General features: G+C 41.3%; 3 protein-coding genes and 1 long non-coding RNA gene across 7 annotated transcripts in view; 2 read left to right on the forward strand and 2 right to left on the reverse strand.

Annotated features, from left to right (window-relative positions):
- Positions 1 to 2,772, forward strand: part of LOC143370472 (uncharacterized) — a 51,201-nt gene extending 48,429 nt beyond the window's left edge. For all 4 annotated transcript variants that reach the window (XM_076815640.1, XM_076815632.1, XM_076815660.1 and 1 more), the window contains one exon: positions 223 to 2,772. In XM_076815640.1, coding sequence (XP_076671755.1) covers positions 223 to 356 — 134 coding nt within the window. In that variant the 3' untranslated portion in view covers positions 357 to 2,772. The remainder of the gene's footprint in view (positions 1 to 222) is intronic.
- LOC143372995 (uncharacterized) lies at positions 2,746 to 17,593 on the reverse strand. The gene is made up of 9 exons (XM_076819733.1): positions 17,454 to 17,593; positions 17,016 to 17,278; positions 15,097 to 15,521; positions 13,736 to 14,380; positions 13,163 to 13,349; positions 7,050 to 7,125; positions 6,718 to 6,980; positions 5,980 to 6,403; positions 2,746 to 4,933 (listed from the first exon to the last, which is right to left on the reverse strand). The coding sequence occupies exons 1-9, from the start codon at positions 17,482 to 17,484 to the stop codon at positions 4,293 to 4,295; spliced, it is 2,955 nt and encodes a 984-aa protein (XP_076675848.1). The 5' UTR covers positions 17,485 to 17,593; the 3' UTR covers positions 2,746 to 4,292.
- Positions 10,147 to 13,633, forward strand: LOC143370510 (uncharacterized). Its single transcript, XR_013085650.1, has 3 exons — positions 10,147 to 10,532; positions 11,350 to 11,908; positions 13,381 to 13,633. It is a non-coding gene; the product is annotated as an uncharacterized LOC143370510 (long non-coding RNA).
- A 2,172-nt stretch (positions 17,594 to 19,765) lies between the features above and the next one.
- Positions 19,766 to 24,330, reverse strand: LOC143370517 (ubiquitin carboxyl-terminal hydrolase 38). Its single transcript, XM_076815755.1, has 3 exons — positions 22,705 to 24,330; positions 22,224 to 22,441; positions 19,766 to 22,155 (listed from the first exon to the last, which is right to left on the reverse strand). Exons 1-3 carry the CDS (start codon positions 24,198 to 24,200, stop codon positions 21,212 to 21,214), a joined length of 2,658 nt encoding a protein of 885 aa, XP_076671870.1. The 5' UTR covers positions 24,201 to 24,330; the 3' UTR covers positions 19,766 to 21,211.
- Positions 24,331 to 24,862: the final 532 nt, after the last annotated feature.

Below are 24,862 nucleotides of genomic sequence, written 5' to 3' on the forward strand. Positions count from 1 at the left end.
TAGCAACGCTTCCCGAGTGTCGTGCCTGCGCGAAACAGGCATGCTCTAATGTGGAATGCAGTGTAATCTCTCGATGTTCATTTTCAAAATCTCTTCTAAACCCATTACAACACTCTATCCACGAACAATTAAACATCCTCTCTCCATAACACAGACCCCAGGAGAGAGGATTAACCGAATCGACACCTATTCGAGCCGTTGTTCGTTCACTGCGTGTTTCAGAGAGCCAGATCACAGTGCTGGTGCCAAAAAGGGAAACGGAGTACGAGATGCCATCGTCCTCGAGGCTCGACGAGCACGCGGCGAGCGACCAGACCCTGCAGTTCCAGAAAAACCTCCGGATCCCCCACACCTGAGCCCGCGGCCCCCCGCGATTACGTAAATTTTCCACGTTCATGACAAGCGGCCTCTTCGCCGGCCGAAAGAGCCGAACGTCCCGCGGACCCGATGATTAATTTATCCTCGAAGGGACGTTGTCGCGCAGAAGTCCGTCTGTCGGACGCGAGAAGCCGCCGGATCGAAAGCAAACGGCGTGCTTCGGTGCTGGTTCCCGGTCAAAGCGATGGTCGATGCCGGGCAATTTGGTCCGTCGCCAGTTTCCCTCCACGAATTACTTCCAACTAATAGAATCTGGCGATCAACCCTCCGTCGGACTTCCCCCGGCGACACACTTATCGAATTTGCGGCAGTGCCACTTTGCTCGGCCGTTTGTCATCGGGAGCAGCGATTGCCGCTCGAAGTCGATCGGAATGAGATATTAAGGCGAACAGGTTCATTCGAACTTTGGAGAAATCGGTGCTCGTTTCTTGGTGACCCGAGAGAATTGATGGGCCACGGATGGCTGCTTCGTGGCGGACGCTTATGATTAAATAGGTCGATTTCGGTCGTCTCCTTAGGCGACTGTCTGACAAGGGATGATCGGTAAAAAATCGGAGAACTCAGATTGTTTTTTAAACTGTGCAGGTTTGTAGAGGACTTCGATAGAAGCGTCTGGCAATTTTTCTTCAGGGCGAAAATGTCACTTAAAGGTTAATGTGTGGTTTCCTACTTTCCTGTATACTTACCTTGAAAACTGTTGTAGATATAAAAAAATTATTACAATGAAAACTGGCTTTTTAGGCTCTATAAAACTGTGTGATAGAATTGCTTAAAATTTGTAATTTAAAAAGAAAAATGTTCCCCACCACAAATTTGAAAGAAATCAATTACATAGATTTATACAGAATAAAAAAACATTAAATTTTCTTTATAACAATTTTTTGTGCCTACTATAGTTTCCAAGATATACTGGAAAATTGGGAAACACTCATTAACCTTTATAGGGTGTTTTCACCCGAAAGAACCAAAAACGGGCACAAACAAAAAATTGCCTGGTACTTCTATCGAGGTCCTCTACAGACCTGCACAGTGTCAAAAAAATCGGAATGTTTAAGTAATCGAGTAACCGAGTAACCGAGCTTCCCTTGTGACCTGGAGATATTGAAATTGCTACTGTAGTGGAATGTAATATGGTAACGAAGATCGAGAGGCATTGGGAGATTTGAATATTACCTATTACTGAAATTCTCTGAAGGAGTTACAGGTGGTAAGAAAAGAAACAAGGTCGTCGTTAGTGACGAAAAAGGGAACAGCTTTCCAGCACAAAGCCAGCCACCACATTCTTCCTACCCAGCTGGAACATGGTAATCCTTTCAGCAGACTCGTCTTGCGGCTCACTTCCAGTTATTATGAATTTTCCAAAATTCTGCTAATGGAAGGTTCGGGGACACGAACGTAGCCGCGAATCATGAGTTTGATAAACGGCAGAAGCGAAAGCTTTTACGCTAATGGAACGTACAAATGGCCCAGGCCAGGGAACAAATATCGTTAATTGTACATTATTCGTGTTATCGTGATACGAGTGGGCGTTCCCGTGAAAAATCCAAACGAACTTGGGACGAATAATCGCTGCCCGGTACGTCCGCGTCGTGGTTCAGGCGAGACGAGGGTAGTTGCGTGCGATTGCCATCGTAACGCCCGCCAGAGAGCAAACGGAGGAGCCTCCCTTATTGATGCGAGAACAGGAGCATATGGAGAAGGCAACATCGACTCCGATCGAGTCGAATCTGATGACCAGTGTTTGCGCGGTCGCCGATCAATATTGACGCTCCCCGTTGTTGGATGACGATCCCGTCGTCGCGATAATGAAGCAACGATCTTCAACTCTTCAACGGCCCCTCGGCAACTTCGCAGACCGAGTACGGTCCGAGTTCCCGAAGCTGTCCGAGGACGAAGTGTAATATTAGGACGGAACGTCTTTCCTTCTTCACGGTGATCGGGGGCGTACCCGGCGCGTGTAATTAATTCCTGCGACTGACGAAGCTAATCAACCGTATTTTTCTATTGTACATTTTTCGACGAAAGTATATTTTCGAGCGACGAACGACCGTGCCCCCCCCCCCCCTTGTTTCCCACGCGGTCCTTCGTGGATGCTGTGTTCGACACCAATTCACTTGATTAACACACCCGCCGAGAAAGGATGCTAGCTCTTTGGTTTTTCTTTTCCAGCGATGAGAAATACCCTAATCGAACTAAGCGTGCGCTTCCAATCGAATGGAACACCGATGCGGGTGTTTCCCTACGATTATCGGTTGACAGGCTTTCCGTGCCCTCGAGCGCGTATATTATTGTAAACTCGAATCGTGTTTCAGTACCTGTTTGTATAGATTCTGGAGAGGACTTTTAAAAGGCTGTTCGAACATTTTCAATAAATAATTTATGTGGTTTTTTAAACGAGGTCGCAGTTATTTCTGAAACAAAGACACCTAGTAAATAGTTGCTTTGATTTTGGTTGCGGATGCAATAACAAAAAATGCCGCAGAAACTCCGAAAAATAAAATAAATAACGTAGTTAAAATAGTTGAAAAGCAAAAAATATTTTCATACAAACTTCTACAACATTTTGTTCCAAAAACGATTAACGAGCACACAATTAACACTATTCCTACCACGACCGGTCAAATGTCCGTTTTTTAAATTTCGATTAGAATTTCCTATATACAGCGTAATTGAATCGCCTTTAAACTTCACGACTTTTCCTCAAATATACGTATGTACATGACATACTTCTGAATAAAAGAAATTATGTTTTTATACTGTCAAATTGGCTCTTATCTTCATTCTATATTAAAAAATATAAGTTGTGCTAAAGATCGATCGCGATAGGAATAGTGTTAAGGGGGAACACCACTGTGACCGCCGGAAAAGTAAGCCATTTTTAAGATTTTTTTTCAGGCATAATTTACAGTTTTCATAGAAAAATTGTATTACCTACCTTTAGTACGCTGTCTTAAGAGACTATAGAAAAAAATAAATAGGAAAACATCCATAAGTTTTAATATATTAATTAATCTTCTAGACCCCCACACGCGAGCTGGTCGAAGGTGTAACTATGGAACAGCAGGTCCGAAATCAAATTTCATTTTTTTGTTATAAACTATATGAGTGTAGTTTCCGTTGTACATACCAATTTCTTAACCAAATTATTTTTGTAAAAATGGTGCGCTTTAGAAGAAAAGTCTCGAAAATCCGCGAATAAGATGGACAGTTTTTCGAGTGTATTTAAAAAAATTTGCTCTCAATCAAAGAATCCGTATGTACAACGGGAACTACACTCATATAGTTTATAAAAAAAAAAAAATTTGATTTCGGACCTGCTGTTCCGTAGTTACACTTTCGATCAGCTCGCGTGGAGGGTCTGAAAGATTAATTAATATATTAAAATTTATGGATGTTTCCCTATTTATTTTTTTTGTATAGTCTCTTAAGACAGCGTACTAAAGGTAGGTAATAAAATTTTTCTATGAAAACTGTATATTATTTCTGAAAAAAATTCATAAAAATGGCTTACTTTTCTGGCTGTCACAGTGGTGTTCCTCCTTAAGTAACGTTCCATCCCAAGCAGACGATCGGCCACTTTAATTCGCGACACCTTCCAAACGGAGTGCCTAGTCGCCGCTCGGCAATGGAGCTAATGGCGTAAATCACTGGACGCCTCACTACCTGCTTAAAACTGTTGGAAACTTTCGAGCCTGAGCCGTGCCCATTTGCGAAACGATTGTAGCGCTGCGCCAGGCTTGCAAGCAGCTTCATCCGCGACGTAAAACAAATACGGTGCCATCGGTGCGTCATCGAACTCCTAACGAAGATAGAACACGTAGCACAAGGTAGAAGTTGTATTCGTAGAAACCCGTGACATCATTAGCTGCAGGAGCCTAAGTCCACGGAGGCTATAAGTATCGCAGGCTCATTAATCACTTCTTCATCCTGCTAACAAGCTTCTCCTGGATTCTCAGAAAGGACTCGTTCTTCGTCTCTGGGAGATGGAACACCAGGAAGAGGATCCCAAAAGCGTTCAGTCCAGACACGAGCCAGAAAGCAGCGAACATGCTGTGCTCGAAGGCTACGAAGCTCCAGACGCGAACCATCACGAACGACCAAAGGAAATTGAAGTAGAAGCAGATGCTCACGCAGGTCGCCTTCGCGTACATTGGGAATATCTCGTTCATGACGACGAATGGCACGCTGGCCATGCCCAGGGATATGCTAACCATGTAGAGCAGCAGTGCCACGAATGACAGCCACTTAAAGCTCGCCACGTCTAGGTCGTTCTCTTGCATGCAGAAGTAAACGCCCAAGAGGAAGCTGGAGGCGATGACACCCACAGTGGAGACGAGCATCAGTGGTCTTCTTCCCAAACGATCCACCTGGCGGATGCAGATGAGGTAAGAAAGTAGATGCACCGTTGCTAGACCGATGCTCATGTGCGACTCCTCCATGGGAACGTCGTGGATCCGCTCGAAGATCGTCTGGGCGTACGCGAACAGGATTATCGAGCCTGAGAAGGCCTGCATCGTCATCACGCAGATACCGAGCAGGATTGCTTTCTTTCCGTCTGGAATGTTGAAAGGTGGTGAGGAGAAAATACTTGGTTGCGTGGGATCGGGAATCCCCACAAGGGGGAGCCCGGAATAATAGACCTCGGAGGATCGACTTTGGTGGAGTTGGTTAGGCGGCTGGCCAGTAAACAGAGGACCCGAATAGGGATTGCAATACAAAATCGCGAGAAATACCCCAAAATTTTACCGGTAATTCGCCAAATTTTTACCGATAATTCGGTAAAATACATATAGCAATGTAGCGCATATATGCGTTCATTAATTCCATCGACAGCTACTACGTTATCAGTGAAAAGAAACACTTCAATTATTAATAAAGACGAAAACCGAAGTATCTCATGCAGAACCAACTCTGATCCAAAAGAAAACTAAAAATCTGATTCAAGTCATCAAAAAATGGACGTATTTTCGTGACTGGTTTATTTTGTACAAAAATTAGGTAGCGATCAGGAGACCAAAGTTTAGACGAATTATGTTTTTTGTCTCTAGATTAAAATTCTTTTCATTGTTTCGTGGTGACGATCCATATTAATAAGTATTGTCAATAGTTGTACAAATATATCTATTTTGTGTTATATCGTTTTATATTTTATGTTCAGACTAGTTTTATTTCCATATATTTTTTATTATGCTCGATTAGAGTTGAAAAAATTTTTTTGTAATGTTTACTCTTATATTTTCAATACCTTAAAAAAATACCGGTAAACCGGTTTTGATTAAAAAAATTACCGAATTACCGGTAATTGAAAAAGTCGATAATTTTTCAATCCCTAGACTCGAAAGATCGCGGGTTCAAGTCCCGTCGATAGAGATCCTCTTTTTTCCGTGGCTCCCGAATACAGGAATTTTAAAAATCTATCCCTACAGTTGCTCTGCTAAGAATGAGCGCGAGTAAGCTTTCATCTTCGAGGGAAATTTTGTTTAAATTCTTCTGTAAGTGAAATAACCAAATTTGAATCTCAACAACCTCGACTCTGCGAGCTTCCCTTATTAGCAGAATGGAGTGATAGACAAGAGGATGCTTCCGAGAACTGTTCATTACCTGATTGGAAAAGTAGATCAAGGTTCGACGAGACCACCCCCTTGCCCCGTGGCTCGCACTCGACAGATCTCATAATCGCGTCCATCTCCCCGCGAATGTCCACCGTTCCGCGCAAAAACATCAGAGAGTCCACGGCGGCCCCGTAATCCTTTCTGCGCAGCAGATAGTACGGAGTTTCCGGGAACCACATGAAGATCAGGAACTGCAGCACCGCGAAGGACATCGCCACGTAAGAGTACTCTTGCATGGTGGCGAAAGAGCCCACCACGTAGCCCAGGAGATTACCACAATAGTCCATTAACACGAAGAAACTGCCCAGAGCGCCGCGTACTTGCGGAGGCGCGATCTCCATCACGTATATGCTGCCTGCCGTGAAAATCACGCCGCTGGCTGTGCCACCTACGAAACGCGACACGTACAGGTTCTGCAAACGATAAAACTGATAAGCGTGCGCTTGTTTCGTTGCTGCCTGTTCTGGAGCAATTTTTAGGAACTTGAAGGAAGCGTGCTTGGTGTGAGAAGTAAGAAATAGGTTGCTACTAACTAGTAAGACCCTTAAGGTTCCAACTTAGGACTCTTGAGCTCAAGGTTCTAATTTAGGACTCTTTAATTTAGGGTTCCACGAAAAGTTGCGGGACACCAGTTGGGTAACGCTGGTTTAGAGAACAGCGATTTCTATATCCCCAGGCTTCCAAAACTTCAATAAAATTATCCGTCTATAATATCCAGCATACAAACCAGAATCGACGTGTCCCATATCGTCAATAACCAGCCGGAGACGGTAGGTATAATAGCCAGCAGTATCGCGAGTTTTCTACCTATGAGGTGAAGAATAAATATCGAGGAGACGGAACCGAACGCCATTCCGAGCTTGAGCAAAGACACCATCCAAGCTGCCTCGTCCATGGTCATTCTGAAGGACGAATCCTCGGCCATCAATTTCGGTATCATGGGCGACGTCCATCCCAGGAACATGCCCGCGGTGAACTGCGCCAGGCTCACTATCTTCGCGTAACATTCGTTATCGTCCCAAGCTACTAAATCGAACATGTATAATTCCTCTTACCCACGAAAGTAACTGCGTAAAGTCTCGCGCTCGACATGGCCACGGCTGCTACGTGATATTGCTTGGAACGCTTCCACGAGCTTCACGAGGAAACGGTGTGTTGCGTTTTACGACAAACATAATTACGTCGATAAATAATATTCTCTGTCAAGGGAGTCTCTTTACTGGCCAACGTCGAAGGTGAACACGTTAAGATAACGGCCTCTTTCCGAACAGTTCTAATTGTTAATAGACGTGTACATAGATAGGCCGGCAACACTTATTTTGCAGCAGCGGACAGGCTGAGGCACAGGAAAAGGAATGCTTGAATGTCTTGCTTGGAGTTGGAAGTGCGTGAAAAGAGTGTGGAGCTCCATTTGGATGAATCAAATTGACAGACAAACACACAAACATATCGAAGCTTCCTGCTTCATAAATTAAGATTTTTTAAGACATAGCATTTCAGATTTAGCATTTCGGCTAATAGAGTACCTAAGCCACGAGTAACGCCTGAACATCTTCCTTGGATCTGAAGACACAGAAAAACGCGTGGAATACAATTTACATTAGATTTAGAATATTAGAATATTCAACAGTTTTTAATCAAATTGACTTGATGATAGGTTTGATATGCTGGGAATGCGAATACGTGCGCAATTCGATTAAAAACTGTGGAATATTCTAATATTCTAAATCTAATGTAAATTGTATTCCACACGTTTTTCTGTGTCTTCAGATCCAAGGAAGATGTTCAGGTGTTGCTCGTGGCTTAGGTACTCTATTAGCCCAAATGCTAAATCTGAAATGCTATGTCTTAAAAAATCTTAATTTATGAAGCAGAAAGCTTCGATATGTTTGTGTGTTTGTCTGTCGCCTAAAAACTTTCGAACGATAAACTCTGGGATCACTAAATGTGCTTCAGCCCATTATGTCTGGATAATCCAGATGAATGTGACTATTTTCACAAGAAGAAAATAATTTTTTTTTTATAAAAACAGAATCTAAATTCTGAGCAAGCCGAGTAGTAAAGCTAGTTAATTATAAATTCAACCACTTATCATTTTAACTCCTTTAATCCCTGCTTGATGATTCAAAAGTGTGCCATAAATTCTTTGCAATTTTCACCCGAATTTTTACCCATTCGATCCACGTGTATAACCAGCCACTAGAGTAGATGCATCATTTGTGGCCACTTTAAGGTATTGTACCAGTTTTGGCCACTTCTTAAAAAATATAATATTTTCCCGTGTAAGCAATAAATGTAACCTTATATTTCTGGCGGTGTACTAAACAAAATATATATGAAATTCTCCACATAGTAATGATCTGAAAGCAATTTAAAAATAAGATGATTATGCACATGGCCAAAAAACAGTGCAATGGCTAGAAACGGTACATCTACCCTAATTATAATTACCATGCAGATCAGACTTTCTTATTCTATTTCTCAGTTATCTCACATCGTGCAAGTGTAATGGTGCATTCTTTGGCCCATATCGGAGATCGTGGAAGGATCCAGGGCTCGCGTTTCGTTGCGCTACAGGCAATAATAATAACAGATCGGTACAGGCTAAGTTGCAGCGTGCACGTGAAGTACAAGTAAACCAATATCGTGTAGGTACATATAATAATCTTTTACGTGCAAACGCGAGTGCCAGTCGTATGCGCCCGCCGACAAATTTATTCGCAGTTCGCACTGTACGTAACGGCATTGATTACTCGGATGTTAATTAATACGAGCTACAAGCAACCGAACGGTATCCCATTTCCCGCGTTCAATGTTAATTCCATTACGTTCAATTTGTTCGCGCTGGAATCTCGTGTGGACCTTCCATCAAACAAAACGCACCCCCGCCTCTCCCCTCGCCCTTTACGTTTCTCCTTTACGTCTGACTGCTTAATTTTGATGTATCGAGCGCGGTAAATGGATACGGGACGCGGGCACGTAAATCAGGATGCGTCTCGTTTGAAACGAGCTCTGATCAAGACTAATCAGCCTGAACATTCATCATTCGCGATAACGTGCGATCGAGGTGTTCATTGCGAATGAAAGTTATTACTTCCTTGCTTATTAGCAAGTTCTTCGGTAGATCGGTATCGACGATCGAGGTTCTTTGTGAATAATTCAAAGAAGTTTCAGAGTCAGGGAGCATTTTTAATTAGTTTGTGGTATTATGAAACCCGGCCCCACGCTTTAAAGGGCCCCGCAGTCCACGAAAAGCTCACCATAAATTTTGCGGCGATATATGCAGAGATATTTATTATTACAAAATTTCTTTAAAAGGCCCCTCGGTCCACGAAAAGCTCACCACAAATTTTGCGGCGATCTATGCAGAGGTATTTATTATTACAAAATTTATTTAAAAGGCCCCTCGGTCCACGAAAAGCTCACCATAAATTTTGCGGCGATCTATGCGGAGATATTTATTATTACAAAATTTCTTTAAAAGGCCCCTCGGTCCACGAAAAGCTCACCATAAATTTTGCGGCGATCTATGCAGAGATATTTATTATTACAAAATTTCTTTAAAAGGCCCCTCGGTCCACGAAAAGCTCACCATAAATTTTGCGGCGATCTATGCGGAGATATTTATTATTACAAAATTTCTTTAAAAGGCCCCTCGGTCCACGAAAAGCTCACCATAAATTTTGCGGCGATCTATGCGGAGATATTTAATATTACAAATTTCTTTAAAAGGCCCCTCGGTCCACGAAAAGCTCACCATAAATTTTGCGGCGATATATGCAGAGATATTTATTATTACAAAATTTCTTTAAAAGGCCCCTCGGTCCACGAAAAGCTCACCATAAATTTTGCGGCGATCTATGCGGAGATATTTATTATTACAAAATTTCTTTAAAAGGCCCCTCGGTCCACGAAAAGCTCACCATAAATTTTGCGGCGATCTATGCGGAGATATTTATTATTACAAAATTTCTTTAAAAGGCCCCTCGGTCCACGAAAAGCTCACCATAAATTTTGCGGCGATCTATGCAGAGATATTTATTATTACAAAATTTCTTTAAAAGACCCCTCGGTCCACGAAAAGCTCACCATAAATTTTGCGGCAATCTATGCAGATATATTTATTATTACAAAATTTCGAAGTATAAACATATAAACCCGTTTTTTTTAGACCCGCACAATTTTGCAATCCGGTCCCGTAGAAGTTCACGCCGGCCCTGGTATTGTGCTAGGACTATTTAGAATTTTAAAGAAACTGAATGAATTAATGATACTTGAAGTCCCACTTTCTTATACAACACAAATCAAACGACGAATAATATTCACCAGTGCAGCTCGCTGGTAGTTAATTATCGAGTGATTGTGCAACCAACACTGATTAATTCAAGCAGTCGTTCATGACACTGTCAAGCACACGCTTCGCCCACAAATTCTGTGATACATCTTTACAGTTATATTTTGAGAAATATCATTGAGAGAGAAATCGTTGCACAGTAGGAATCGTAAGTAACAAATGGAGTACGTATTCTTTAAAAGAAGAAGGTAAAACTAAGAAAATTTTTCGGTTTTCAATGAAACTTTCGTGTTTCAATTAGAATCATTCACGCTTGTCAATATTAGACGCAACGATTTTCTCCTGAATTACGTAAGCTCGCATGAAGCGCTTGTATGCGTTGTCTGATCATCGTCGGGAGATGATCACTGTCAGTGGTAACAGCTCGCGGTGAATTAGTGGCAGTAGTAACGAGCGGCGTGGATCAGACAGTGGTTTATGCAACCTAAGCACAGCTGGCAAATCTCGACTCTCTCGTAATCAGTGAAACACACGCAAATTATCATTACTTTATCGTCAACGCAAATTCAATTTAATATTCCATTTAAATTTCAACAGGATATAAGGATATATGTGCATAATTAACGATCCCCGACCGTTCGTTAAATATTCCAGTTGTTTAATTCATTTGCAAACAGAGATTTAATGGCGTACGAGTTAAAAATAACACCGTACATTCGCGCGATGTTCATGGTACGGTGGAAGCTCGATTATTGGAAAACGGTAAAAGAAATTTAAATGCCGAAAACGCTATTAATTTCAAAAATAATTCTAAAATATTACGAAGCACGAATAGAGAGAAAAGAATATTTAATATGACCATAGAAATCTAAAATTTTATTCAATTTTTATTTAATTTCCAGTCTGTAAATACTATCACGCAATAAACAATCGCTCGTCATCTTTTTGATAACCGAGGCTCTACTGTATACCTCGATGCTTGCTACTCTGCCTCGTTAACAATTAGCACCCTCTGAGAGGGGGTTGTTACCTACACGCTGTAATTTAATAGCGAATATGTTCCAGGCGCGTAACGATGCGCTATTACTTGGGACAAGCGAGGAGGATCTTGCCTCCACGTTGGGAAAAATCTTCCCAGCACCGGAGCGAGGAATATCGTACGAGCACGCGAGGGTGTAAGAGCCACAATCTATAAATTAAATTAATCGATTACTAAGGTACTTGAGTTCCCTTCGGAAGCTGTGGCATTAAGAGGAAAAGCCCCAGACACATTGCTGAGCGTGTCCCGTGCCCGCGGAACATAAAACGGACAGCCGCGAGGAAACACGTCGTAAAACGGACGAGGGGGAAAAGCTTCGTCCGTAAGGAAATTTCACGTTCGCTTGTTTCATTTTTCATCTGCGTTCCGCGCGACGACGGAATTCCCCGATGGAGGCTGAATAAAATATCACATTCATGAGACAGCGGCACACAACGCGAAGAAACAGTATCGCTGATTGCATTATCACCTTGATCGCGTAGCATCATTAGCACTTCGAGTGACGTGCGTGGAGGACTTATCCTCATAATCGTTGAAGATTTCGTTATCTGCGCGTTGCGAGAAAATAGTGATTCTTCGTCGGAAGTTATAACAGAGTTGGGCATTATTTGAATGAATTTTGTATTCGAAAAAAAAACTTATTCGAATAATGCCCAACTCTGCTGCACACTGAAATTAGGTGCAGAGTAAACATTATTAATGTAAACATTATTAATCCTTTCGGTACCAGCGCGGGATATATCCGGCATCCATCTGACGACCTGCGTGGAGCAGGGCCGAATATATCCGGCGGCACGGAACAAGCCGTCGTTCCTAGCGCCGACTTTAGTCGACATCTCCAATAGTTTAAAAGAAAAATAAAAAATTAGTTGAAAACACTTTCGTGGAAATGTACGCGGTACCGAAAGAGTTAATATTAAGAGGACATGCTCAGTCAGGAGGCCGAAAAAAGGGTGGTCTTTGGAAATTTTTTACTCAAAAGCTATAACACATTTCTCAAAAAATCTTTTTTCCTTTTATGGATTGCATCTAGTACCGTGCATCCTAATTTTTTTATTTAAAAATATATATCAATAACTAAGTTATTTTTTTTTATCCGATGCTTAGTTTTCTTTTAATTGACGAAAATCAGGCATGATTTATGATAAAAATCGAAACTTTTACTTTAAACATCAGCCATTTTTTTCCAAATCAATACTTCGAGAAATCCTTCGTTCAAATACTAGATAATATAATATAATAAGTAAATTCTTTTGAATTTTTTATTTCAAATGATCGACTTTCGAGCAACAGTCACCGCAGAAGCCTTATTTTTAGAGAACCTTCGAGTGATGGACCATAACTTAGTTATTGATAAATATTTTTAACTGAAAAAATTACGATGCACAGTACTAGATGCAATCCTTGAAAGGAAAAAAGATTTTTTGAGAAATGTGTTATAGCTTTTGGGTAAAAAATTTCGAAAGACCACCCTTTTTTCGGCCTCCTGACTGAGCATGACCCCTTAAACCCGACGAACAGGGCTGGCGGCGGGCGTACAACGCGTTGCGGATACTATGCCGTGCGGCCAATTCCGCGAGTGAGAAAACCCAAGAGCGAGCGAGAGGAACCGAAACAGTAGACACGGATTTGCCGTCGACTCTTTCGTTCCCCCTCGCTCGTTCTCGGGTTCTCTCACTTCTCGATCGAAGGATTCGAAGAAATGGTGGGGATAGTCACCGGGTGTACTACGCGTGGTAAAAACGGGGCTATAACGAGGATTTACTGTAATACCTAAGCGAGGTTGACGCGCTCGTCGAACCTAGCAGAATTCTAGCGCCACAGGAGAGGTGTCTCTACCATCCAGTTACGAATGACAATATGATTTCCTATGAGCAGGATGATGATTGCACCAATTAAGGTTCGGAAACCATCCAAGACAGTTCGTGGATGTTTATGTTCATGGGCGAACTTGGTCCCTCTAAGCGTCCTGATAACGGAAGCGACTAACCGAAGTGAAAGCTGATGATCACGGCGAGTAAGTTTGCTGAAAGCATCGTAATCACGCGCACGTGAAGATGATAATGCATCAATTATGTGGGAATACTGAAGGGAATACTTAAACTTAATTGACTTATGATGGAAAATATGTATACCTATTAAACTAATGTTAACAATACGTTACCGAATATGTAACACTGGCAATTACTGAACAGTAGAAACGAGTCTTTCGTAATTACCCTAATCTCATATCCTAATCAGCGTTATGGAAAATATTCACAAGCCTATCGATGAGAATCAGAACAGTTCTTATTCTAATTTAATACTAACCCTTATCTTGCCAACATACTTTAGCCGTTTCTAAAGTAGACATTTGCAAATTATCTAGTCGCATTTACAATATAGGTACATGGCAGTCGGTTCTACGTTTACCGAGGAAGCTTCGACGAGTTTGACACCTTTTCACCGTGCAGCTGGTGTTGCACCTCCTGCAACGTTTTCCCCTTCGTTTCGGGTACGTAGAAGTACACGAAAACGATGCCCGAAAGGCTGACCGCGGCGAACACCCAGAATGCAGTGTGTTCGCCGTTGTAAGCTGCGATTCTGTAGTAAGACATAGTGACGGTGAAGGCCGCGAAATTAGAGCACATTATCCCGATCGTGCTGCCGAGCGCTTTCACGTTCGTAGGGAACAGCTCGCTCATCATGGTGAACGGAAGCCCAGCCAGCCCTAAGGCGTAGGTGACGATGTAAAGTATCGTTCCGGTGGCTGGCAACCAGACGATCCCGCTGACGTCCACTGAGATGCTCTTAAGGTAGAAGAACAAGCCAACGAGTGTGGTAGACAGGGTGGTCCCTACCATGGAGGTCATCAGCAACACTCTTCTCCCATAACGATCCACCACGCTCGTGCTGCATACGGTGCACGCGACTTGCACAGCGCCCATTATCATGGTCACATATTTCCCTTCGAAGTCATTGCCGGTCGCGTTGAATATCAGCTCTGCATAGGAGAGTATAGCCATGCTACCGCTCCACTGCTGACCGATGAAGAGGCCCAGTACCACTATCAGCGCTCTGTAAAAAATGAATGACGGTGGAAAGGATTAATTAAAATATGTAATTATCAGCGGGCACTTGAAATCTCGCCTAGACTTTGCTGATGTGCTATTCGACACAGCCTATATATAGGGGTGCTATTCGTCCCGGTTTTCTTGTCTCTTTCTTGTCCCTGGCGGTTTTGCTAGTCATGTATGCTAATACCACCTTGCCAGCCAAATGCTCGTATAGTAGGGTTTGCCGGGTTTTAAAAACCGTTTTTTTTTTATAAATTTGTGAAATTCGAAAAGCGGGTTTTTTGTGAAAATAGTCACATTCATCTGGATTAGCTAGGTAGAATGAGCTTGGACACATTCCGTGACCCCAGAGTTTACCGTTCGAAAGTTTTTAGGCGACAGACAAACACACAAACTCTTTCTGTTTTATATATTAAGATGACTTGGCTCCCAAGTAGATCGTTGCCATACTTGTAATTACTACCTACTGTGTTTTTCATTGTATGTCATTTTTTAACCACTACAATAAAAGTACCTAAGTTCTCTTTTTAAAAAAAAAATCGTTCTCTCCTCTTTTTACCTATCCTGGTTTGCTGGTGAAGAAATATGGTAACCTTAGCTATGTATATAGTAGTGCAGCTAGAAAATATCTCACTGATATTCGATCGCAGAGACTGGGTCGAAGAATCAGCGCACTTATAGCAAGGGAAGTCCCTACAGTTCTATAAAAGCACGCACCTGCGATTTCCAGAGACGCTGACTAGTTCCCACAATCCAGTGTCGTTGGCCAGATCGATTTTCACGGATTTCTCGATGGCGCCCGCCTCTTCGGACACGTCCGTGGTACCCCTTAATTGCGCGAGGACTTTGATCGCTTGTTGGTGCCTCCCGCGACGCATCAAGTGATAGGGCGACTCGGGCAGCCACACCATACACAATACGAAGAGGATCGGCATCGACAGAGACACCAGGGCGAGGTCTCTCATGGATAGGAACGGACCGATCGTCCATTCCAGGGCCATCCCGATTTTCGCGGATACCAGTAACATGCACGTCAATGTTCCCCGTATGTTGGCTGGAGAAATTTCACCTGTGTACATCATCGCGGACACGAATCCGTTGCCACTGCTCAGTCCGCAGAAGAATCTAGCTACGAACAATTCCTGAACAGAAACGGTGAACCACCGATTTTAAGACATCTTCGCGTGGGCTGTGTCTGCGCACGCATATCAGTTCCGTGACGGTTCAGTGCCGTCAGTGCGAATACAGTAAATCCCCGTTATGAGCTCGTTTTTACCTCCCGTTGACAGCCCGGCGACTATCCCCACCATTTCTTGGTAGCCTGCGGACGAAAGTGAGAGAACTCGACAACGAGCGAGAGGAAACGAAACAGTCAACACAGCCACTGGCCGCGCGAAATCATGTCCGCTACCCGCTATGAGCCCGCCGCCAGCCTCGTTCGTCGGGCTCATAACGGGGATTTACTGTAGTCTGTTAATTTCAGTGTCAACAACTGACACTGAGAAGTGTGAACTGTTCCATTCCAAAACAGGGAAATGATATTTTTTACCACTGAACCGTCACGGAAATGATATTTTTTACCACTGAACCGTCACGGAAATGATATTTTTTTACCACTGAACCGTCACGGAAATGATATTTTTTACCACTGAACCGTCACGGAAATGATATTTTTTACCACTGAACCGTCACGGAAATGATATTTTTTACCACTGAACCGTCACGGAAATGATATTTTTTACCACTGAACCGTCACGGAAATGATATTTTTTACCACTGAACCGTCACGGAAATTATATTTTTTACCACTGAACCGTCACGGACCTGATTCGGAGCGACCTGTCCTTTGAATAAACACCCCCCAGTGAATAAAAACTGCTCATATCATACGAAAAATGTCACGCTCCTTTCACGTTACAATTTACACAGTACTTGTTTATTCAACTAAGTTCTTCATTAAGTTCAAGGTAAGTCTCGTTGTTGTTGATTTTGTTAGGTGTCCAGTCACTGGTCACCTTGTGTCCGTAGACCTTCAGGCCTTTGCATGTGAGATTCTTTCTGGCTCAGAAGTGATACTTTAAATATATACTGAGGTATACACTGTATACACTTGTTACTTCTTTTAATTAGATCTATCATTTGGCAAAAAAAAATACTTTACAGTTCACGAGTTATAACAGAAAATCGGAAAATAACCGGATTTTCAGGGGTCAATTACACCCCCTTAGAGTGAATTTGGGCAGCAAACAAAAATCGCGTTGTAATCAGGGGGAAATTCCCTACAAATTCACGAAGTTTCAGAATTTTTTGAATTCCCGGGTTCAGGATGTTCCCTTGTAAACTATGCTATGCGATGCTATGTTTTAACGTAGCTTTTGGTGGAAACGGTTCCATAAGAATGTATTGAAGCTAATTTTTTTTAAACGCAGCATGGCATAGCATAGCGTAGCATAGCATCGCATAGCATAGCTTAGCTTGCCGGTGGATTCCCGGCTTTATGCGGGGAGAAACATAAAAAAAAATACATAAGGGTCGAATCTGTAACTTCCTTTTTTGAAGTCGGTTAAAAAAACAAAGGAGACTCTTGGCGTTGAAAACGTCTTGTCGGTTAAAAACAAAGAGATCCAATGAATTACCCAAGCCGTCGTCGCGAAAGCGATCATCAGCCATGATATCACCCCCGGTACCGCGGTCAGAAGCATGGTCCATTTCCTACCGATCACGTTGATGATAGAAGCGGAGAACACCACGCCAACGGCTGCACCTATGGTCTGAAGAGACGTGACCCATGTGACTTCTTCTGTGGTCAAATGCACGTGGCTGCCCGGTTCCAACAGAGGAGGCAGCGACGGCGATGGCCAGCCGAAGAAAAGGCCATACGACATCATTGCCAAATTACCTGGTAAGATTAAGCGCTTCTGGTCTACCATTCTTGGTCAACATCTCTCGAGAGAGAGACTTTTCCTAGTCAGTTACCACGTGCACTAATTAAGGCACGACAATTACAATATCGAGAGAGGAGGATACGCGATAAAGATGCGCGTAAACCGGCAAGTGCACTCGACTCTACTTACTAGCAACAGCAGCCAAATAAACCGTCTTCATTGTTCTTGATGGAACGAACGACCGTATCAAACTAATTGTCAACCGATCAGCCAGGATATAGATAGTGGTCTCGCGTCGATTCTGTAGAAGATATTTACACTCGCTAGGCGAATTTATCGTTATCAAATGACATGTGTGTTTGATTACCAGGCGCCCAGACATGTCTCACATCATTGTCACCGTAATCTGGCACGATTTATCTTGATGTCAATTAAATAACGAAAATCGTGCACGTTTCACGAGGCGATGGCGATCGTGTAGCTCGGTACAGGATACTCGGAGTGTATTAACGTTTAAGGGGGTACAGGACCATTGGAATCTCGAAAAATCGATTTTTTTTTTATTATTAATTCTGAAAGTGTCATCCTTTGTGAACATTTACAACAAAGTTTCATGACGAGATTCGAACAATTACGGAAATTATAGCGCTGAATGTAACTGACAAGGGAACATCCCCAACCCGGAAATTCGAAAAATTCTGAAACTTTGTGAATATGTAGGGGATTTCCTCCTGATTACAACGCAATTTTTGTTCGCTGCCCAAATTCACTCTAGGGGGGTGTAACTGGCCCCTGAAAATCCGGTTATTTTCCGATTTTCTGTTATAACTCGTGAACTGTAAAATTTTTTTTGCCAAATGATAGATCTAATTAGAAGAAGTAACTTTTGTCTTGAAACTTTTTTTCTATCACTTACACTTCGCGAGCTATAACACAAAATCCGAAAACAGCCGAATTTTCAAGGGTTAATTTCACCACCTTCGAGTGAATTTGGGCAGCAAACAAAAATTGCGTTGTAATCAGGAGGAAATCCCCCACATATTCAAAAAGTTTCAGAATTTGTTGAATTTTTTCTGAATTGATCTTCCCTTGTCAGTGCACCGCCGAGTAACGGCCTCGCAGTGCGGTATTGGCGTAGGGGACTTAACTTTGAAGCGGTTTATCTCGAAACTACATTTTTAAACACCGTACATTACGGTGAACATCATAACTTTTGAACGAATGAATATTTTCACTTGAAACTTTAACGGGAGGCGTAGAATTCATTTCTCCAAAACATGGAATTTCCGCGTCAACATTGAATGTTTGTAAACAATTTTACAAACGTTTAAAGTCGTTTAAAGACGATGTTCTTCCGTAAAAGTGTGCGAAAAGCACTGAGTCGTGTGTAACTTCCACAATTTTTGTTTAAATTCGCCAGTCAAATTCCATGTTTTAGATTTTGGTGCAGAAATTACTCACTTCAAAGCGTTTTACTTTCAGATGATTGGTTCACCTGATATTACGTGCACATGTTCAGCGCTTAATAATGTCAACAAATTTGAACATTCCGACAATTTTTTCTTTTTCGATAATTACTCGGAAACGCGTCCACAATAAACTATGAAAATTAGGGGTATAGTGATTACTTGGTACCTAAGCAATCCGACACAAACAAAACCATCGATTTCACGTGTCCTGTACCCCCTTAAGGGGTGAAAACACTGGAACATATCGGAAAAATCGAATTTTTCTTTTTTACAATTTCTGAAAGATATACGTTTCAAGAATGCTCTCTCCAAATTTTATGAATAAATTCGTGAAATTGACGGAGATATAGTATTTTCCGTGAAGGGGTGTCAAGAGCGCGACCGAACCGAGCGGCACTTTGAACGCGTTTTTGTCAGAATCACATTTTTCAACCGCGAAAAAACAGAAAAAAACTGTACCAAACTGTCCAATTGACATGAACAAAGCCATTTGTTGTGTGAAAAACCCGCCTCTATTACGTGACATCAGTTCCTTTTAATTAACGGCTTCCTTCTATTTTTTTATCAACATCTTTACACAAAAAAATGATTTTTTTTAGGGATACGACATTTTATTATCTTTTTCAATATTTGCTTTTTTTACGACACGTAATAGACGTAGGCTTCTAGTTTCTAAATACTGTTGTCTTTTTGAATTCAGATTAACCATGTGGCTAAGGCACTGTCAACGCCACAGGAACGATTTTGCCGCAGCGCATATTTTGACGAAGTATACCGGAAACGGAATCATGAATTTAATTTAAATTTTTTTTTACCCTTCAATATGTACACATTAACTATACTAAGCAATACATTGATTTACTTGCGTCGCTGGGTTGAAAAAAAAATCCTGAAAACACCCTTACTTTACAGACCATTACAGTGGTTTCCCACCTTAATTACGCATTTTAAGTTAATTAGGTGATTGCGCACAGCGATAGATTCGAATTCCAAAAGACAAAATGGTAACGAATAATGCACACCCAGAAGATTGCCGCGTGTCAGTTATAGTTTTATTATTCAGAACTATAGTTTAATAAGTCTTTCACACTCGGTTTACATTGCGGTATCGTTAAAATTAAGAATTAGAAAACAGCAGCACCACACTTATCATAAATAACTTCGTTAATAATAACAATGCAATTGTGTGATAAAATATTAGTCGGACATTTATCGTTTCACCCTAAAAGTACGCGTAATACTTGTGCTTCTATCTCACTCACTCGCTTCTCGCGCGCGCGCACGCACACTCTCATTCTCTCTTTACGCTGTTGTTTGCAGCGATAAATTGTTAAACGAAGAATAAATATAAATCATATCACGACTATCAAAAGAGGAGCGCTCCGAATAATTTATTCGCGTATCGTCTAAGGGCATTTACATACATGTAAGACCTAACGAAAACTGTATAATACAGTATTCCGATTATAAATTAAGATGGTTAATCATTTTCCTTGAATACTGAGCTAAGAAATTAATATTAATTCAATTTGACAGTATAAATTCATCACAGATTCGTAATGCTTGGAGTGTTTTAATGTAACTACGATTAAAATACACCTATTTACAACAATAGCAACTAACATTCTTTCAATTTTTCTCTCACGTTGCTAAGAAAAAACACTTGCCACGTTCGATGGGCATTCTAAAACGCCGGCCAATTTTGTATATAACATTTATCTAACTGCCATTTGTCGAAATATGAATTTATGTACACGAGTTATATTTAGTGAATGATAGTTGAAGATTAGACACGGAAAATAAGATTCGGTGAGATAAAGTTTAATAAATAGTGCTTATATTTCCTCGCGTGACAAAAGGCATCCGCTCGAGCGGATATCAAATTACCATGTGCAAAACCATGACGAACGTATGAAAATTCATAATATTCCCGATAGTACGTAAAGACTATATTTTGTACAGTGGACTGAGTTTACGTTGCTTTTCCTTTGCGACTTTATAATACACTTTCCAATAACGACAGTATAATTTCTTAACTCCGTGATCTTTATAAAACACAACTGACTGAAATTTACAAAAAAGAAAATACAAATATTAAGAATATTCCATGAACATTCCAATCACTGTACTTGATAATATCTTAAGGAAATAATTATTGACTAGTGTTAAGAATTTTCTGCAGAAGATTACAGTATCGAGAACAATCCTGAAATATACATTCCCATGCAAAGCGATTGCACAGATAAAAGAAGTATATAACATAAAAGAAAATAATGTGCGAGCTACCTTCAACGAACATGTACAAAATTTGCCGAAAATACTGTGTTCAAATATGTCGAACGCACAAACCAATCAAGGTAGCGTCACTGTAGTCATGAAGGAACCTTACCTTCCTTGCTACCGTAAGGAAAATGTATTACAAATTTACTTGGAACTTCGATTTCATAAAAGAATATAGTATTTAAATATTAAAATAATCTAATAAAGGAAACGACTTGTTGGCAGTTTAACTGTACCCCGACAGCTACTAGGGGGAGGATTGTCGTCGTCGGAATTTTCGTTCTTTCGTAGCACTATCGAGCTTTGCCGTCCGCGCTGCGACTTCTCAGTCTGACGTCTTAATTCGTCGATATAAGACGTGGTGTCATTCGCCACCAGCTCCTGTAATTCTTTGCTCAGCGTCGACAACTCCGGCTTATCCTCGTCGCAAGTTCCTTCGAACGGCGCAGACTTCTCGTAGAATAATATGTACGGCGTGTCCGGCGGTTTCAGATCCTTGAAATCGTTGAAGGTCGTTTGCGACACGTAACTGTCGTTGAATTTGTACCAATTCTGCTTCGAATCGCGGGCATAAGTGAAGTAATGGCCATAATCCATGCTATAACCAGAGTGTACCACAGCTGCGTATAATTGATAAGTTTCCGTTGTTGTGCACAGGGACGTCGATACTGGCAATTGTATAGTTTCGTTGTACATTACTTTGTGTCGCAGTTTCGTTCTTAATCTGGTGTCGAAATCATAATGAAAGTGCTTCAGTATCAAAATTAAATACGCCGGTGCGTGCAGAATTTTTATAATCCTTTGTGCGTCACACAGCTTCATACATTTATCGCATCGATATTTATTCTCACCAGTCAACTTTTCTGGCGTCAGATAATAATTGATAAGGTCTTGCACGGAAACTTCTTGGTTCTCTTGTATCTCCTCCGGGAAGCTCAATTGTAAGTCACGAAATTTGTCTGTATTGTGAGAGCTGGTATCGCACTGAGCGCACTGATAAGTAATTTTACACTTTCCTCCGAGAACCCTGTGTACAAGTGGTACTTGCACGCTCGTGTCTTCCCCGCCTACGGACTGTATTCCGCTATCTGTAGAATCCGAACGCGAGTCGCTAAGTTGCTGCATTTGTGCCAGATCTTCTCCTACGATAACATTCAATGTAAACTTATACAAATATATCAGTTATACACAATATCACGTTGCATAATACCTTGCGTAAAGTCTGCCAACGACTGTGTCTTTCTTTCCGAGGCGATACTTTCGGTTAAGTCTTCTTCCGTTGTCCAGTGCTTAATATTACCTCCTTCCTCGCTTACTAACGACACATCACTTATTTCCTTATCATCCTTGTACTTAAGACTCGACTCGTTACTTTCGCAACTTATGGTTGCAGACTTTTTTTGCTCGTGTAAGAGGTCCAAAAGATGACTGTTAAAATAAACGTGATACATGTAACAAGCTATTTCGATCAACAAAAAAAATAGTTTGTGCTATGAAAACTCATAAAATAAATGCAAATGAATCAAGGAATATGAATTATCTGACAGTGTGAACTATCGGCAGCATAGGCAATCGCAAAGATGTAATTGTTCCTTACTAGCAGAACAACTTACAATTAAAAAACCACAGTTAGGAGACGTTGCATTTTAGTTTAAGAAAAGTAAGCATTACAGTATGAACAACATATTAACCAGAGAAATTCTGAACTGTCTTGTTGTTGACCCGGTAGAAAATAAGCAGGACGAGATGCTAAGAGAATTTCAGTTGGTGCCAAAGAAATCCTTTTCGAATATAATAAAAGTGTAAATAGACTTTGCAACTTTTTAAGTACTACTTGGTCGTCAGCTTCGCACGAAGGCTTGTACATTAACACTTCATAACAAAATTGTCTAGTCATCAGCAGCGCTTGTAACACACTATTCATATAACATGTGTTTCCGAGATTCGAGAGCCCAACTTTCCCGGAGTGTGATTTTGGCGATTCAATTACTGGCTCCATTTCTTCCACTCCATCTGTCCAAACATGTTCGTTCCAAATTCCCTTCACGTTAGACACAACCTGCGGTTGTACTGGGAAATTACTTCCTACATTACCAGGAGCATGTTGGCTCTGAATTACTCTGAATCTTAACGAAAGTATTTTCATAACATCGACTAAGTTCTGGCTGCATTCCCTGCTCGATTCAGAGCTCTCTTTTGATAAGCAAGCTAGCACGCTCAGCGAATTCTGCATTATATTTTGGAAAAGCGAGGGGCACCCCTGCCTCTTTAAAACATGAAATATAATCGGGGAAGCATTCGGACGAATCACAGGTACTAATAAAGCGCAAAACATTACATCGAGCGTAGCCTTTGTGACCTCGACGAGTATCGAATACTTATGTTGCCTTTCTAAGCCAAGTATAAATTCCATAATCCAAATGCTAAGTCGATCGCCTCTCCATTTCGGAAGCCAATTACATAAAACCTTCAATGCTTGAGCTAATTGCGCGTCGCAATGCGACTCGGACAGAATCCAATTAACAGCTTTCAATATATCAGACGGCTCCACCAATTGTAATACAGCCGCTAAACCAGGCCCAGGCTCCTGCTTCTGATTGGTATCCGATATAATTCTATATAATGTTTGAAGGCATACGAAAATTAAATTATCACTTTCGACGTTCTTGGACTTAGTTAATACCATGTTTAGAAAGTTCTGAATCTTATTTGCATTCTCGTTGAACTCTGAGATCTTCTTCAGATGGTACGACATCGGGAAGGTGGACAGACTCGTGACAATCGCCTCGCAAAGCTCCGAATGATTTACGGATTCTGACAGATAGACGTTGCGTTTTAGCAACGTCAACGTCTGAAGTATCATCGTTAAATGAGACATATCACTTATTTCTGTGTTTCTTAGCATTACTGCGATATCATTTGAAATCGGATTAACAGAGTATGTCTCCTCCGCTAAATATTTCGAGAACCACGTGAGGACGTGCGGGACTTCGGGTACATTTGATATCGGGCCGTTGAGCGTTTCCCTTAAAATAGTTTCGTAATTGTTTAACTGCCTGTAGGTAGACTCCCTATCAATTTTTCTCAGTTTGGTCCATCCTTCAGCAGTAACCTCTGCACCTTTGCCGTTCAGTATCAAATTTAAACATTGCTTAATGTCATACGTAAGAATTTGTTCGGTATCCATTGTTCATGGATTATCGCGTTCACGCCACTTCAAACTATTTCTTCTACAATTTTTAATACGAACAAATATTAACCTCAAGCGAGAATGACTTTCACGAAAACCTAAATGATTTTGTGATTCTGGAGAAATACAAAAAACTTTGCAACGCGAAAAGTAACTATACTTGCGACACGAATCTGTAGGCTGATTCTCATTAGAAAAAGCATTCAAGATAAATGATATATCGACAGATTATTTTTAAAAGCATATAGGGCGGCATTCTCAGTCGCTACTTATTCTTAAGCAAATGCTTAAGCATTCGGCATCCTTTACTAGCTACTAGGTTAGTAGAGGGTGTCGCATGCTTAAGCATTTGCTTAAGAATAAGTAGCGACTGAGAATACCGCCCCTACTTTTACAATTTAATAAACTCAACACAAGCTCTTCCTGTTTTCCATTGATTACTACATTATACTAAAACAAATACTCCAAATAATATTATCGCAAGTAAAACACTGAAACGTTGCTCTAAATTATCCCATTATTTCGATTTCGGAGAAAATCTAGCCAGCTGCTGTGCACTGTCGTCGCTAAATTACATGCGATACAAGCGCAAGGGCGAGGACTAGGGACATAGCGTCGCGAAAGGTTGGCTCTACTACAGGTTGTTTCGTTGGTTTCGA

This window comes from Andrena cerasifolii, chromosome 1 (assembly GCF_050908995.1).
Source record: "Andrena cerasifolii isolate SP2316 chromosome 1, iyAndCera1_principal, whole genome shotgun sequence".
In the NCBI taxonomy this organism is placed as follows: domain Eukaryota; kingdom Metazoa; phylum Arthropoda; class Insecta; order Hymenoptera; family Andrenidae; genus Andrena; species Andrena cerasifolii.